Genomic DNA, 16,785 nt, shown 5'->3' on the forward strand with positions numbered 1-16,785 from the left:
ATTACCATTCAATTTTTTTTCCAGGAGTTACGCCCCTTTGAACTTATTTGCCCAATATACTACTGCAACCTTTTGTCATCGCAACTCCTCTCAAACCACACAATAGAATTTCATGAAACTTTTTCAGATAATAAGGACATACTACGTAGATGTAGATGTGCATATCGACAGGAAATTTTGATTCAATTTTTTTTCTAGGAGTTACGCCCCTTTGAACTTATTTGCTTCAATATACCTCTGCAACAGTTTGTCATCGCAACTCCTCTGAAACCACACAACAGAATTTCATGAAACTTTGTAGATAATAAGGACATACTAGGTAGTTGTGCATATCGACAGGAAATTATGATTCAATTTTTTTTCTGGGAGTTACGCCCCTTTGAACTTATTTACTTTAATGTACTACTGCAACAGTTTGTCATCTCAGCTCCTCTGAAACCACACAACAAAATTTCATGAAACTTTGTAGATAATAAGGCCATACTACGTAGATGTGCATATCGACAGGAAATTACGATTCAATTTTTTTTCCAGGAGTTACGCCCCTTTGAACTTATTTGCCCAATATACTACTGCAACCTTTTGTCATCGCAACTCCTCTCAAACCACACTATAGAATTTCATGATACCTTTTCAGATAATAAGGACATACTACGTAGATGTGCATATCGACAGGAAATTACGATTCAATTTTTTTTCTAGGAGTTATGCCCCTTTGAACTTATTTGCTTCAATATACCTCTGCAACAGTTTGTCATCGCAACTCCTCTGAACCCACACAACAGAATTTCATGAAACTTTGTAGATAATAAGGACATACTATGTAGATGTGCATATCGACAGGAAATTATGATTCAATTTTTTTTTCTTATACAATTTTTTTTTCTTACAGTTATTTTATTTCTCCAGTGACAATGTGGGGACGTGGGGTATGTGAGCGCGCTCACTAAGGTTCTTTAATTTTAAAAGTTTTAATTGCCATATAATAAAATGGTTATTGCATGAATATTGGCATATATTGTGGCTCTTAAAATATTGATTGCTTAAACTAAGGGAAATCATATTGAAGTGCAATGGTATTGTTTACCAGAAGTTTGGTGGTTGATGCATTTGTTAGAATCCTATATGCACAAGGCTTTCTTAATGCAATTACATTTAGTTTTAACACTTGCAGATGGAGAGCCCCATTATATGTTCCTGGTCAGGATTTCTAGATGAAGAGAGTCCAATACAGAAATTTATCATTACTCTTGGAACAGAACAAGGTTCTTCAGATATTTTTGAAACAACTGTCAGTGGATTTTTTTCTTTTTATAGCATTAAAGGTAAATATTAAAAATAATATTGGTGGATTTTTAGAATAGATGCTAATTGTTTTAGCTTCCTTAAACGTTAGATGTCCTTTACAGGAAAGTTTATTTCTAACAGGAGATTGATGGTAGAACACATTGCTTTCAATGATACTGTATCATACTGTTTTTGTGTAAATATTAGTGTCCAGCAATTTTTACAGTCAGCATTAATTGAATTTTGAAGATGATATATGACTTTCCTCTCAGATAGGTCTCAGGTCTTCAGACAGAGATTTCCGAAATGTTTTGATAATATTGTTGGGCACCCATTGATACTAGAAAATTAACATCTATATTTGTAAACTTTTTTTCATTAAACCGCTCTTAAAATCTTTAGTTTAAAAATATGAGACACATATAGATTTGTTATACAACATTGATTATGATATTTAACCTTTGAGATAGGTAAATTTTATTTTGAGGCTTTTCACGCATTTTTACTATTGATAATGGATATATATAATAACTATAGGGGTTAAGTTTCAGAATCAGTTCCCTAATGATTTAATAAAAAAAACACCTAAGTATAGTATTCGTAACAAATTTGGTGGAAAATCCAACTTGACAATTCAATAAATTGTTTTGTTTATCAAAAGTGTATCCAACTTGTCAGATCAGGTTAAAATGCATTAAGATTGAAGTTATGTTAGCACCTATAAAATTCAGATTTTTTATTTTGAATTATTTTCAGGAGTTAATAATCTTCTAAGCCATGGCAGGTCCTACTATGCTACAGTCACAGCCATCAATTCAGTTGACATGGAAACATATGCCTTCTCTGGACCCATCTCCATTGATACAACACCACCTAAACATGGGAAAGTGGTGGACCTACATACAGTCTATAGAATCAATGTCAATGACAATAGTGAAACTGTGGCAATGAATGCTAAAATATGCAGTACAGATGAAGGTTAACATTTTTTTTCCTTTTTAGCTACTAAAATTGTTCAGAGATAACTATGCTATTACCAGAAGTAACTGAGGTAGAGTGTTTGGAAACAGAGCACTGGATATGTCTGCTTCTGCTTGTTGAATATAGCTTATGGGTCTGTAACTGCAATACACTATTTTGTGCTAACATTTTCACAAAAATGGAATTTAATACTTTTACTAACCTTGATCACTTTTTACTTCGCTTAAATCCAAATTATACAATATGGCAATAAAAATTAATTCTACAGGGTGAAAACTGTCCTATATACACATTTTCTTTCTTTTTTTTCACTTCTTTTTTTTTTGACAATTAGAAAAATAGAGATGTCCCCATTTGATACATACTATTAACAATATCAAAACGCTTTAGGAATTATGTGTAAAAGAGGAATGTTAATCAGCCCTACCTATTTAGGTTTATATTTGCAGGTGAGTGGATGATAATAGTTCTACACACAATTGATGATTTTTATTTAATTGGTTTAAGATGAAAGAGTTGGGATCATTGTTTAATAACTTAAATCCTATGAAATATACAGACAGCAAGCTTTATTTCTCAAATTGGTTTGGTAACTTAAATCTTATGATTAGCCCAGTAACCTTTGTTTGTTTCAGAAACTTTTAGTTTTTAAATGCAGATGATGATGTTCCCAGCTGTATTACATTATAGCAGGTTGTTTGATTATAGTTATGTTATATTTTACAGAATGTGATGGATTAGATGCTGTATGTTCAGAGTCACTTACTTCAGTATCAGCGACATGGCAGCTCTTTACTGATGATGAATCAGGAATTGTTGGGTATGTTTGAGTTTATCTTAACCCCTAATGTGCTAAGAAAAAACAGTAACTGGATATGGATATTTATTAAGACATGCACGTTTCAATGTTTATGGTTTTTTATTGGAAAATACCGCTGACCAGAAGTCATTTACCGCTTCCAAGCTGCTTTCCGAACTCGGTTCCGTATTTTACATACTTATGTACTATACAGAATTTCATTCTTAACCTGTCCATATGATTATTGTTATTAAATGGTATTTTGAGCTATCCCTTTGGTATATTTTTCATATTTATACAAGCTTTCGCTTTTATGTGCATGTCTTTACAATATTAATCCGTAAAAAATCAGAATATAAAAATAGATCGGTTTTGTTATGGTTTTGAACTTTTTACATACCAATGATAACCAATCGCTAGACAAAATAGTTCTTGAAAGAATGTCAACCTTTCTTGTCAGTTGAACTTTAAAATCATTAAAAAAATAATAATCAGAATCATCTTGATATCCATACGAAGATGCTCTATATCAAGATTTACGAAGTTTTTAAGAATCGAAAATTAGTAATACGGTTATACCCATGCGGTGCGTATGTATTTTGTTTACAAAGTTATAGCTGCAGACAGTTGAACAGCAAACGCCTGAATCTGACGGATAAAGGTCAATCTGTTGACACAAAAACTACCTGTATGTAAAATATTCATGCCTATAAACAGTGCCACCTATATTTTTTTCTTCGTCGTCTTTAAGAACGATGTTCTGTTCTATTGGAAATTAAAACATTAAATTAACTTAAACATAAAATAGTAAATGTAGAAAACAAATTAAAAGATATTTTTACATGACTGATTATGCATGATATGCTGACCATGTTCGCAATGTCCTTTAATCCAAGGTTGAAAATAAGTTTGTTTCCTACATCAAAATGGCGGATTCCAATGTTTACGTTTTTTCCATCAAAACAAAAGCTGACACAATTGCATGTCTGCCATTAATATACAAATTATTTATTGTTTCGGGTAGCTTATCCAACTACATTTACTGTTATATAAGTGGCTATACGTTACCATCCATCGTTACAAAAGAAGGATGTGTTTGGTGTCACTGCCCGTACATCTCTGGAATGTTGTGTATCCATTTTTTTATGGTAAAAATCAATGTTATCTTCATTATATTTCCATGCATATATACACAAGTCATAACAACAAATAATTGTTTATAAAACTTATAATGTAAACAGAAATGTTAACCGTCTGTCTTAGCAAAAACTTGTGTAAATAAAGCTGATGGGTTGTTTTATAATTCAAGCACACAGACAAACACGTTGTATTTCATTGATGTTTGTTTACTTAAAATGCATGTTGTTGTTACTGCATACTTAGAAATAACCACTATTTTGTTATTATTGTTAACAGCAGAATATATAATTAGTATTTACAAAGGGATTGTATTGCTTATTCAGAGTTATATAATACACTAATACCCTTAGAAATAGGTCTAGCTAGGTCCTTGTAAAAAAATGAGGCTATAATGACGTAATTTTACCATATTTACATAACAGCTGCATTTGTTGCATTTATCAATATCATATATGTACATAGAGAACAACAGATTAAATGCACATGGGTTTAATTACCACCCTAGGCATTAATTTTAAAAGGTGGCAGCAAATAGGGCAGATTGGCCTATATATGTGGTGTCCCCACATCTACACTGTTGTTCCTAAGTCTCAAAATTCTGCTCGCCTTGGCTAAGTCCTCAACAACTTTCTTTTCTTAGTATTGATCAGCAGCTCCTCTAAGGATTAGTAATGGAGCACTTTATATATAGTCCAGTGGCTTAGTCCTGTCTTTTTTGTCCCTCTTATTTTCTTATTTATATTATTATTATTATATTTCTCATATTTTCTTGTAAGCCACCAAGCCACAACTCCTCTTTTTCTTATGGTGCCTGAAAACAATGAACCGGTTTTGTTCATTGTTGAGGTCTGATAAGTGACTTATAACTGCCAACAGCCACATTATTTGGACTCTGGTGGATAGTTATCAGACTGTTATCTCATTGGCAATCATACCACATCTCCTTATTTTAGTACGGGTAAATTATTTGAAACAAATGACTAACAAACATTAAATCTTTCGAAAAAATAAATTTCTGCAATAATTTATGTTGTCATTTTAAGATTTCAGTTTATATATATATCAACAATAAAATTTGGTTGTATGAATGGTGTCACTATGTTTGTAATTGTCAAGCTAGTATAACAATACTATTGTCTAAATCTACAGAAATGGATCATGCTTCAAGTAACAGAAATAACAATGTCACTAGGTCACTTGTAACTTATCTCTTAAATAAGGACTATGTGGGGTACAAGAGCTTGCTTACTACAGGCTCTTCATAATCATTTTGTTAAATAATTCTACAAAGAAGGAGAAAGTCTGTTAATGTATCCTTGACTAAGAATAATATAATTGCAAGGAACAAATTCACATATTACTTTGAATATTGTAGATTGTTCAGGTAGTCTTGAGCTATTTCGTTGTACAAAAGAACAACCAGTAGTCATCTTCACTTCACACATATATATATATATATCTTGACAAGCAAATAAAAAAGCCATAGACATTGAAAACAATTCATATCTATTCTATTGTCAGTCAGCCTGCCTACCATGAACTTAAAAGTCTCCTGAGATTCAGTAGGTAAATTATGTGAAAATCAAGACTTGCATCAAAAATATCCCAATATTGGAGACAATGGCGTCATTTTTCCTCAGAGCTTTCAGCTCTTTGATTATTTTTTTCCTTTCAGAAATTGGACTAAATTCATTACACTTTTAGTTCTTGATTGGATTTTTACAAAAGTTATATGGAACTTGACTCTAAAGATTTGACAATGTTGATCATGTGTCATTATAATTCAAATATTCTTACAGATCTTAATGGAATTTTAAAAACGTGTTAAGGTTCACGAATATATGTTCATTTTCATTTTTTTATTTAAATAAGTAATATAGGTGCTTTTGACTTTATACATCAAATTTTACACAAATTTTCATATGTCGTGCAAATCTCAACTATTTTTTTTTTTACTTTTATTTTTTTTCGGAGGGATAAATACTTTCAGACTTAAGTAAATGAAATAAGAGGGTAGATGTTTCATACTTTCAATGTGGGTATCGTATTAACTAATGTCAGCCTTTAAAGATTTATTTTACATTAACAGATACCAGATAGCAGTAGGTACAACACCAGGAGGAGGGCAGATCAAAGCTTTCTTTGATTTACCACAAGATGCTAGTTATTACACAGTGTCTGGTCTTAATCTGATGTTGTTTTATATCTACAGGTACCAGATAGCAGTAGGTACAACACCAGGGGGAGGGCAGATCAAAGCTTTCTTTGGTGTTCCACAAGATGCAAGATATTACACAGTGTCTGGTCTTGATCTGATGGGATATAGAAAGGTATTTTAAAGTTGAACTTAAATCATATGGTAACAAGAAATGACCATTTCAATTGAAGAAGTTACAACCTTACTTATGATAAATTATATAATCTTGTTAACTGGAAATTTAAAGACAAAATATATCATTTAGCACTTTGCTCTTAATGCTGTTTTTGTCTTTTAAAAGTGTTTTTACATGAAATAAAGATTTTTGTTACATATAACCTTTGTATTACAGGTTTATGTCTCTGTCAGAGGAACAAATGGAGCTGGTGTATCCAGTGTAGCCACTTCTAACGGAGTTTACATCTCTTATTTAAGTCAGGATCTTCAACCATTATCACATGTTGGTATAAGTGATGTACTGGAAAACTCTGATGTTGATGTGTAAGAATTTCTCATGTACTAAAACTGTGAATAAAATTATACATTTTTTACTACAATCAGGGGAAACCATTAGGTACAAAGTGAAATACACAATACAAATAATTTCAGAACAAAAACAATATTGCTAATGTTTAATTCTGCACACATATAGAACAGATTTGAAAGAGTTTTTTTTTTTAAATAAGGCCTTGGCTCACATCTAAAATTGAAAACAAAGTCTCAAAATGAAGTTATTTTAACACTTTAATACATATATTTTTGTACATTTTTTACATATTGTAGAGATTTCCAAGAAAGTTTTGACACACTGAGAGCAGCATGGGATCTGTCAGGTGATCCCTGTCCATCAGTTAGAAAAGAATGGCAGATACAAAGGCTAGATGGAAAAGTGATCTCAAAATGGCTAGATTTGGATGGTGATTATATTTTATTTCAATTTTTTTATGGTTGCTATGGTTACCAATTTAAGATATTTAGGAAAGTCATTTCAGGCAAAATATTGGTATGATATTATCTATATAAAAAAATCCTGTATTCAGGAGGCAAATATGTTGAAAAATAAGTAGTACATATTTTCATCTGTTTTTTTAAATCAACCCTAACCACACACTGCCCCAAATTTTGGATTTGCAAAATTGTAAATATCTCTGCATGTTAATTATATGGACTGTATTTATCAGTTTTTTAATGATTATATGAGCAAATTGTTATTAGGGGTGCAGGAATTCAAAACTGCTGATTTAAGAAATTATTTTACTAATTGATAATTATAATAAAAGGAAATAACTGTACTGATAGCCTATTACTAACTATGTAGATGTATAATAAAGAAATTATAATAGAAAAAAATCAAAGATGAACATCTTTGAAATTTTGATAGCCAACAAACAAACTATTTCACCATTGAATTTTTAATTTATATTTTTAATAAAAGGAAATGTGGGTTGTTATGTGAAACAGCAACCCAACAATACAAAAATCACAATAGGCAATTTGATGTAAGCTTGTCAATCTTTCATCCCTTACTGCATGATTACATGATGGAGTTGTACTTAATTACCATTCAGTTGAGTTTGCAGAAAAATAATGCTAAGAAAACATTTGTTCTTTCAGTTTCCGAAAATGCAATGCTTGATGGACTTCAACTTAAGGACAGGGAATTGTATTATTCTTTGTTAAGAGTGACAAATGCTCTGAATTACACCTATATAATTAGGTCCAATGGAGTTACAGTTGAAGAAGATCCTCTACTGCCAGGCAAAGTGTTTGACGGTTACATTACTGGATTTGATTTAAGTGTTCTGCCATCTAGACGTAAAGTAACAGCTAATTGGGAAGGTTTTGGTTTACCAGCTTCTGCATCATTTCAAGCTGATGTTGAAGGTATTTACTTTTCAAGGTTCGAATATGAAAATCAACAGCAACAAAATATATGTGTTCTAATATTTTAATTTTCTTAAATGCAACACCAAATTAGAATAATCTGAACCCACAGAGAAATAAATTACCATGATTTGAATGCAAGTGTTTCTATCCACATATGACAGTTCATTCAAAATTAGTTTGACCCAATTGCAATTGGTGTCAAGTCTTTCATCTCGATTTATTAGAAACCGGCCTGAATTTGAATTAAATCGTTTAGAAGTAAAAGATATGTTTAATTACAATGTGTTGTTAATAAGTTTGTATTGGAGATACTCTGATATCATCCATCCTCCTGTTTAAAAATAAAGCAGAAATTGTTCCAACTGAAGCTATCTTTTATCTTAAAGGTATGAATGTCATGATAGGGTTGTGTGTGTCTTAAAAAAAAGTATGCATCTACATTATTGCCTCAATTCTCTGTCTATTAAAAGGAAACCCAGGTTATCAAGTTGATGATTCAAAAACAGCAGAACAACCTGGTACCCAGCAAGTATTGTTTTATGAAGTTGCTGTTGGAACAGACAGAAGATTTCACAAAACCAGAGATAATATTGTACCGTTTACCAATGTTGGTTTGAACAAGTCTGTCACATTTTATGATCTCAATTTAGAATCAGGGACAGCAATATATTACTTCACAGTTAGAGCCTACAGTGTGTCTTTCTCTGTTGCCACGGTGACATCTAATGGTTTCCATGTAGGATATGATGGTGGTGTTGAAGGTAAGTCAGTTGATGCCATCTCAAATTTGATTTGTTCTCCTCCTGAATGTGGATGAAATATTTGCCAGTGAATATACAGCAAACACCAATCAATTAATCAATTGATGCCTTGTAACTTGTTGGAATGGTAAGATATAGGAATTGTCAAACAGTATTGATTTTTTTTCATTAATGTTTCAAATATAGCTCTGGTGAAAATCATATATGCCAGGAACTCAAATTATAGTAAACATAACTGTAAAACAAAAGGAGAAGGTACCGTGGTAGGATAAAGATTTTTTTTTATTCCTGAAAATTGTAAATGTCATTAAATCAGTAATGATTGTTATGCCTCTTATTAATACTTTATTATATAAAGAGCCTGTTAGCCAGTCTGTAATACATACCACAGGGCCTTACAATTTAGCTTCTTCTCTGCCTCCTTTCCAATAATTGACTATCAGCTTGGAGCCTTATATGGAGCAACATCAAGAACTGTTAAAAGTAACACACCACCGCAGCTCCTTCCATGATTCTTTGATAGTAAGATATTTCTCCCAAATCGCTACTGGACTGCAGAGTTATTGCATAACAATTGAATGAGCATTGTTGGGAATTCTGAAAACTGAGACAATCTAAATTAATAAGTACAGACTATCACTCCCAGTTGGCTTTTGCTTAAAGACCTACAAACTTTATGGTAATGTTGACAACCCAAAATGTGCACATGAAAATAACGTACTTAATTTTTATGCTTAATATTGAAACAAGCGTACAGTATGCAAAACTATACCTTGGGCAGAACACTAAAACTGAATTACATGAAGTGAACAAACTATTTTATAGATATAAGAAGATGTGGTATGAGTGCCAATGAAACAACTCTCCATCCAAGTCAAAATTTATAAAAGTAAACCATTATAGGTCAAAGTACAGTCTTCAACACAGAGCCTTGGCTCACACCGAAAATAAATGTTTTCTCATGCTGTTTCTTTTTGCAAACATAGGTGGATCCATTATCATGGGAGACTATATCAATACCGATACATATGTAGATATACAGTTTGAAGGGTTTACATCAAAGTTAGATATCATGATGTACTATGTAGCACTGTCCAATCATTCAGGAGCAGTAGGAACTGACTGTAAACTTTATGTAAGATATGTTTGTATATCGATAGATTCATTTCCAATTTCCTGAATTAAATTATGAAATCAAATTAGCAAGTTTACAAGATAATAAATATAGATTCTACCACTGCATCAAGTGTGATACTATATTTATCCACTGGAGACAGTTTTAAAATTGAATCGAGAGTGGATAAGTATCATATTGCACAAGATTTGGTGATGGAATCTATTTTTCTAAGTATTTTAATTAAAAGATGTGTTTTTTTGTATGTGAGGTCTTCAGGCATGGTCCCTTTTTTCATGTTGTCACAGTAGGTAATTCAGAGGAAAGCAAGAACATTTTACGTCATAATCGAATTTTGACCAATGAAGAACTCAGATCAAACAACCACATGTTGATAAAATAAAAATAATTAACAGGTCAGGAAAAGGATAAATCTGGCAAGATTTAGAGAAAAAAGAATATGTAGTGAGGTTTTAAATTCAGAAATTAATGTTAGAATTAATTATTGCGAATTTTTTAAGAATGAACAAAAATGTGAGATTAATTTTTGCGATTTTGGGAAAAGCAGCATACAGATATATGTATCAGATATCAGAATGCGAGTTCTCATTATTGCAATACTCATCCATTATTCACATTAATTTAAACCTCACAATAGTTTCATAATTTACAGTGTACCTTTTGGAATCCCATATTTTTTATCTATTTATATTGATCATTCAGAAAATGCTTCTCAATGAAACAATACTTCACTTGTATTTTGCTTCTTAACTATACTTTAAAATTTTATTTCCTCAAGATTGATGGACGTAAAAGTGAACAGGTTGACGATTACACGTTTAACGTAGCACCACTGATCAACATAAACAAGAATACATTTTACACATTAACATCCTTAGAACTACAAAAAGGAGGAACTTATTATGTATGGGTAATAGGTAAGAAAATCTCTTTGTTGAATTAAAATTATGATGTCAGATTATTTTTTTATACCATTATAACCTTTTTGTAATAATAGGAAGAATTATATTTTCCTGTCTGCATCCGTTTTTCAATCCTGTGAAAGGTTAAAGTATTAGTTTAAGGCAGTTAACAATAATGGGAGTTTTTTTCTAAGGGACAAGTGTAGTGATTCAATGTAATTTTTTTCTTGTTATGACATGATCTTCTGTAAAAAAGTCTTGCTAGGATGTTTTTTTTAATAAATCTAAGCAACCATTTAAGATATAAGTTAAAAGTATTTGATTAATGAGCACTTTAATTGACATGACTAAAATTATTGCCATTCTTTGTCAATTATCATTTAATTTGAAATGCATATACAGGGACTTAGGATACATCATTGTCATCAAGGGGTACCTCATACAATTTTATTTTCCAAAACATTACTGCTTCAATTTTAGTCTTGAATATTGTAATTTTTTTTAAAAAGAATGCCAAATATACTAAACTTGAGGATGTTCTTAAAATAGTCAGTGTAAGAATAGATTGCTAGCACGTCAATTCAACACTTTTCTATCTTCAAATTACAGCTACAGATGAATCAGGGGACTGTGGAATGATTTATCACAAATTCATGGTTGATACAACACCCCCATTGTATGGTGCTATGACTGCTGGACCTTTTTATAACATGGTATTATACTTTATATTTTTGCTCTACTTTTCCATTTTTATAAGCCCATCTTAGACAGGGTTTATTATGGTATTCCCTAAGTATATCTGTCCGTTTGTCAACACTTAGTATGGTAACTCAAATTTGCTTAAACCAATTCCCATGAAATTTTAACACAACAGTAGGATTGATAGGAGAAAGCTTTCTTATGATTTTGAAATTTTTTGTTGAGTTATTCCAGTGTAATAGGACTTTAACCCTTAGATTGAAGGCAATATTTCACATATCACACACTAACTTCAGTATGCTTGGATTGATTTCCTCAAAACTTTACACTATTGTTGGGATTGATAAAAGCTCCTTTTTATATTGAAAATTTTCTGACATATCATTCAAGAGTAATGGCACTTTTGATGTTAGATTAATAAAAAGGCAATTTTTTGCATAGAATGCATGAGTTGTAGTATGCTTGGATCAAATTTCTACAAATTTTGATAATGATACACAGTTGTTAGGATTAGTGAATGTAGACTAGCTTTAGATTTTGAAATTTTTCTACAGCTTTACATTACATCCCTTAAGTCCTTGGAGTCGAGAATAAATAGAAGCTTATATTATGTATATAAGCGTTGTTTATTCAAGACACATTATAGGATGCATGTGTGTAGCACATGATTGGTACTGACATGCCCCCGGCTGTATGAGCACTCCTTATTTGGTCATGAGGCATGCAGTGATACAGACCCTTCTCAGGTTTCCCTAGGATGTTATGGTAGTTTTCAGTTTGAGTTTTGCTGCTGACAGGGAAAGTCATACATTAGTTTTATCGTAAAAAGAAACAAATTAACCACCCACCTCCCCTTCAACTGCCTTCAACTACTCACTGAATATGGGAGTAGTCTCTGCAAACCAGTGGTATTTCTTAAACTTCTTCAAGCTTTCGACCACTGGTCTAATTTCTCATTTCCCCCAAGTCATTAAATGTAATACATCTACATGTATTTCTCTCTCCACCGTCAATCTGACCCCCTTTTATCGTAGCCACCTGCTACGAGATGGAGCATTGCTTCATCCCCTTATAGGAACTCATCTTCCGGTTGGTTGACGAAGTGTCCATGTCCATGGGGCTTGGTCCATCTATACCAAGTGTCGTCGACAGGGCCTGGAGCTAAATTTCCCTTCGCTGAGTACAAATCCCAAGGGCCAAACATTTATATTTTATATCAATAAAATTATGAATATATTTATAATCTTGTTGTCAACAGCAAACTCAATTATGTCTTGTTATGCAGGGAGTTTCTATTCCAATGTCTAGTAGTATGTCTTAAAGTAAACAGTGAGGTTCATGTTTATACTCTGACACATTAGGTTTTATCCTATTCAGTTGAGCCAGAAGGTATTACATCAGAAGTAGGTTCATGTATAATGATTCAAGTCATATTTGGTAAGTCACAAGTCTTAAATCTATGAAAAATATATCACCAGGAACAACTAAATAAGAGAACTACATATACAAGGTTTTAAAAGAACTACCCAGAACACTTTTAAAATAGAGAGCTACAAATACAAGGTTTAAAAAGAATCACCTGGAACACCAGAATATAAGAACTGCAACAACAGGGTTTAAAAAATCGTTAGGAACACCTAAACAAGAATCAACTATAACAGGGTACACGAATCATTATTGGTATATCGTAGAAGAATATAATACATGTATCGCAATGTGTTGCTACATCCCTTGTATCGTCTAACACTGGAAAAACCTTGTACAGAATAGACATAGTAGTTTTTAGTCACATGGTCTACTTTATAAGTGGTCATTTCAGCTTTACATTACATCCCTTAAGTCCTTAGAGTCAAGAATAAACTTTAGATTTTGAAATTTTTCTGGTTTGTATTTCCAGAGTTATGGGACTTCACAGTATATTTGACACAATATTATTTGCCTATGGTTACTATAATCCTCATGCATGTTTTTCTACAGAGCAATTTTACTACCTTTTTCTTAATGCCTTCTAAATATACCTTTTTGCTTCTCGTTACAGTTTCAATATGCAAAAAAATGTTGTATCACTTACAAGTTCTTGGTTCAGCTGCTTTTTTTTTTTAACTGCTTTCTTATGCGTAATTAGAAATTTTAAAGAAGCAAAATATTATTCAAAAGTGAGAATGTTACTGAAATAAGGATATTGAAACATGAACAAAATTAGCATTTCTTTGAAAGTGAAAAATGCATTAATATTTTGTTTAGAATGGTGAATTGCACAATGTCATTTAAGATGACAACATTTAAAAACAAATAGGAAGAACTGCATCTCAGGCCATTTACCTTAATAAAAAAAAAAGGTTTTCTTTTTAAATTATTAAAATACTAGAATTGATTTATTATGTGCCATTTTATTTAACAGGATTTGGCCTACACTTCTGACAATTCAACCTTAAGAGTTCAGTGGACAAATTACAGTGATCCAGAATCTGATATAGAAACCTATGAAGTTTCATTATGGCAGAATACTTCATGTTATTCTAGTGGAGAGGAGATGCTTCTTGTTGACTGGATCGAGTTGACAAACAACTACACTGAATACAGTTTTGTTAATTTAAAACTCACAGTATGTTCCTAATATCATATTCATTTTTATTTGCCAGACATAGCCATGACTTTGGTATAGAAATATGGTCATCCCTTGGTCTTCTGCCTACTGGCTGTCCGGGATGTTTAAATTTGCAGTCACGTCCAGTCAGAATGGGGACGTTAAATCTAATGCTTTATATAGAGAGTTAACCACGCTTCTGAACGTTAAAAACCATTTGAGGGGCCAGTAAGACCTGTGATAAAGCTCAGTTTTTGTCCCTACCCAATAAACCCTCATTTTCCAGTGACATTCCAAAAATTCCTACCTATCATCCCAATTACCCCCTATTGCAACTATTGTATTTATTGTTAATTTGTTCTTGTCCAAAACATGCATGAAATATTTGCAACTGTACATTAAGCAAACAAACCATTAGCCAATGTCCCAAACTGCAATTTTATATTTTATCTGGGAATATATTTTCATGTCTGGTGACATTTTTGGTGCAGATAAAAAAAATATCATAAAACATTAGGAATGTTTTGGAACTGGTTACAAAAAATTTACACATATGATTTCTCTGTCAACAACTTTTTGAAGGCCAGCACCTGTAATAACTTATCATTCATTTCAGATGAACATACCATATACAGTTAGATTCAAGGTGACAAATGCTGCAGGACTTTCGATCAAACAGCTATCATCACCTGTATTATATGACCCATCAAAACCTGTATCAGGAGTGTTGGTCGATGGTGAAGATTTTTCAACAGGACAAGTCTGGTTTGGTTCAACGAGCATTATAAAAGGTACTCTTTTTGGGAAGATTGAAACTGTTGGTCCAATTCTTTTTTAAGGTATTGGCATCATCAACCAGTATTAGCCATTAAATATATACACACTGAAACCTATTTCCAATTACTTCTCATGTCTATGTAAATATGCACAAATGAACTATGAAAAATGGTTTATATCTTAAAGGCAGTTTATTCAAGTACTATGTCTGTAGTTTTGTCAATTTACTGGCTGGTTTAGTCATTTTTTTGTAATTAAGTAAGGGTACTGATTCAATACAAGTATGATTGACAAATGATTGCAATCAAAGGTGGAATTTTAATTGGAATCCCATCCTTTTTAATGTCAATTTTAATTTACAAAAGTACCTAACTTTGTCTAATACAATTGAACAGACACTTTATTACACAACTTGATACACAATTATTGACCACAATATAGTATGTAAAATGTATATCAGAAATGTTTTAGATTTAAATATTTACTTATAACTTTTGATCTAGGCACTTCATTTATTCTGTTGATTATCTTTCTAAAGAACTGCTATAATACAACAATATGGAAGACCAAAATATGATTTGAAATTATGCACACAACATTTCTAATCTTTCCTCCAGTGATTTTGATCACTTTGATTTTTGTTAAGTAAGTCATTTAAATAATTTAACATTATTTATTCCCCCACTCTAAAGTGGCTGCATTTGCAATCACCTTTGCCCGTTTGGCCAGCAAATATTTTATTCACAATTTTCTTAGAAACTGTTTAACAGAAGGACTTCATAGTTGGTCAGCAGATTGACAATGATGAGTTGTAACATGAACACTTTTCTGATACCTTAGTCAGATACCTACTTCCTGTTTGCTGATACGTTGATTTTCTCAAAACTCCTGAACAGAATGACTTCATATTAGGTCAGCACCTCAACAATGATGAGTTGTAACCTGTGTTTGCTTTTCTGATCTGCAAGACACATACTTCCTGTTTCCCAATACATTGAATTACGAGTGCTGATTTGAAATCCAAGATAGTCACTTGCACAAAAAAACTAAATAAAATGCCTCTTAAGATTTTTTTATATATCTTGACTGTAAATTTTTTTTTGATTTCCAAAGAAAAAGGAGTTCGGATCATTTAATGTATTAGCTTTATAACTCTTAAAAATATAGATTGGCTGACTTTAAAAGAATCTAAATGTAGCTGCATCCATCAATTAACCATCATATGTACACCTAAGGAGCCAAAACATTCTACCATGCTTTAGAAACACTTTATATTGTAGGTTCATTTTTGCACTATCCCAATCAAGTTGGGTCAACCTGTCCATCAAGACACATTTCAATGGTAAATGATCCTGACTGGGGAGAACTACAACAGGTTGGTCTTAAAGATCCAAGTGGCAAGAAATGGTCACTTCTGTACAAGATAGAGAACATTAATAAGGATATTTATGATGATATTGTGTCAGTAAAACTTGCAAGAGATCACAAAAACCAGCAGATGTTTACAGGAGCATATTACAGATCAGCTAGCTTTGAAAATGGAGGCATATATCATGTAAGTATAAATATTGCCTGCCTCCAGGTGCGGGATTTTCTCGCTGTGTTGAAGACCCACTGGTGGCCTTGTGCTGTT

The 16,785-nt window shown here is 32.1% G+C and overlaps 1 protein-coding gene across 1 annotated transcript in view; it reads left to right on the top strand.

Annotated features, from left to right (window-relative positions):
• The window catches only part of LOC127720044 (uncharacterized), a 136,057-nt gene that overhangs the window by 88,548 nt on the left and 30,724 nt on the right, over nucleotides 1-16,785 (top strand). Inside the window, exons 55-68 of the mRNA XM_052226450.1 lie at nucleotides 1,175-1,325; nucleotides 2,044-2,265; nucleotides 2,995-3,088; nucleotides 6,420-6,537; nucleotides 6,757-6,905; nucleotides 7,188-7,321; nucleotides 8,019-8,288; nucleotides 8,762-9,052; nucleotides 10,039-10,187; nucleotides 10,966-11,104; nucleotides 11,699-11,802; nucleotides 14,190-14,393; nucleotides 14,992-15,166; nucleotides 16,433-16,707. Coding sequence (XP_052082410.1) covers nucleotides 1,175-1,325; nucleotides 2,044-2,265; nucleotides 2,995-3,088; nucleotides 6,420-6,537; nucleotides 6,757-6,905; nucleotides 7,188-7,321; nucleotides 8,019-8,288; nucleotides 8,762-9,052; nucleotides 10,039-10,187; nucleotides 10,966-11,104; nucleotides 11,699-11,802; nucleotides 14,190-14,393; nucleotides 14,992-15,166; nucleotides 16,433-16,707 — 2,475 coding nt within the window. The remainder of the gene's footprint in view (nucleotides 1-1,174; nucleotides 1,326-2,043; nucleotides 2,266-2,994; nucleotides 3,089-6,419; nucleotides 6,538-6,756; nucleotides 6,906-7,187; nucleotides 7,322-8,018; nucleotides 8,289-8,761; nucleotides 9,053-10,038; nucleotides 10,188-10,965; nucleotides 11,105-11,698; nucleotides 11,803-14,189; nucleotides 14,394-14,991; nucleotides 15,167-16,432; nucleotides 16,708-16,785) is intronic.

Source organism: Mytilus californianus, unplaced genomic scaffold, assembly GCF_021869535.1.
Source record: "Mytilus californianus isolate M0D057914Y unplaced genomic scaffold, xbMytCali1.0.p SCAF_11, whole genome shotgun sequence".
Lineage (NCBI taxonomy): Eukaryota > Metazoa > Mollusca > Bivalvia > Mytilida > Mytilidae > Mytilus > Mytilus californianus.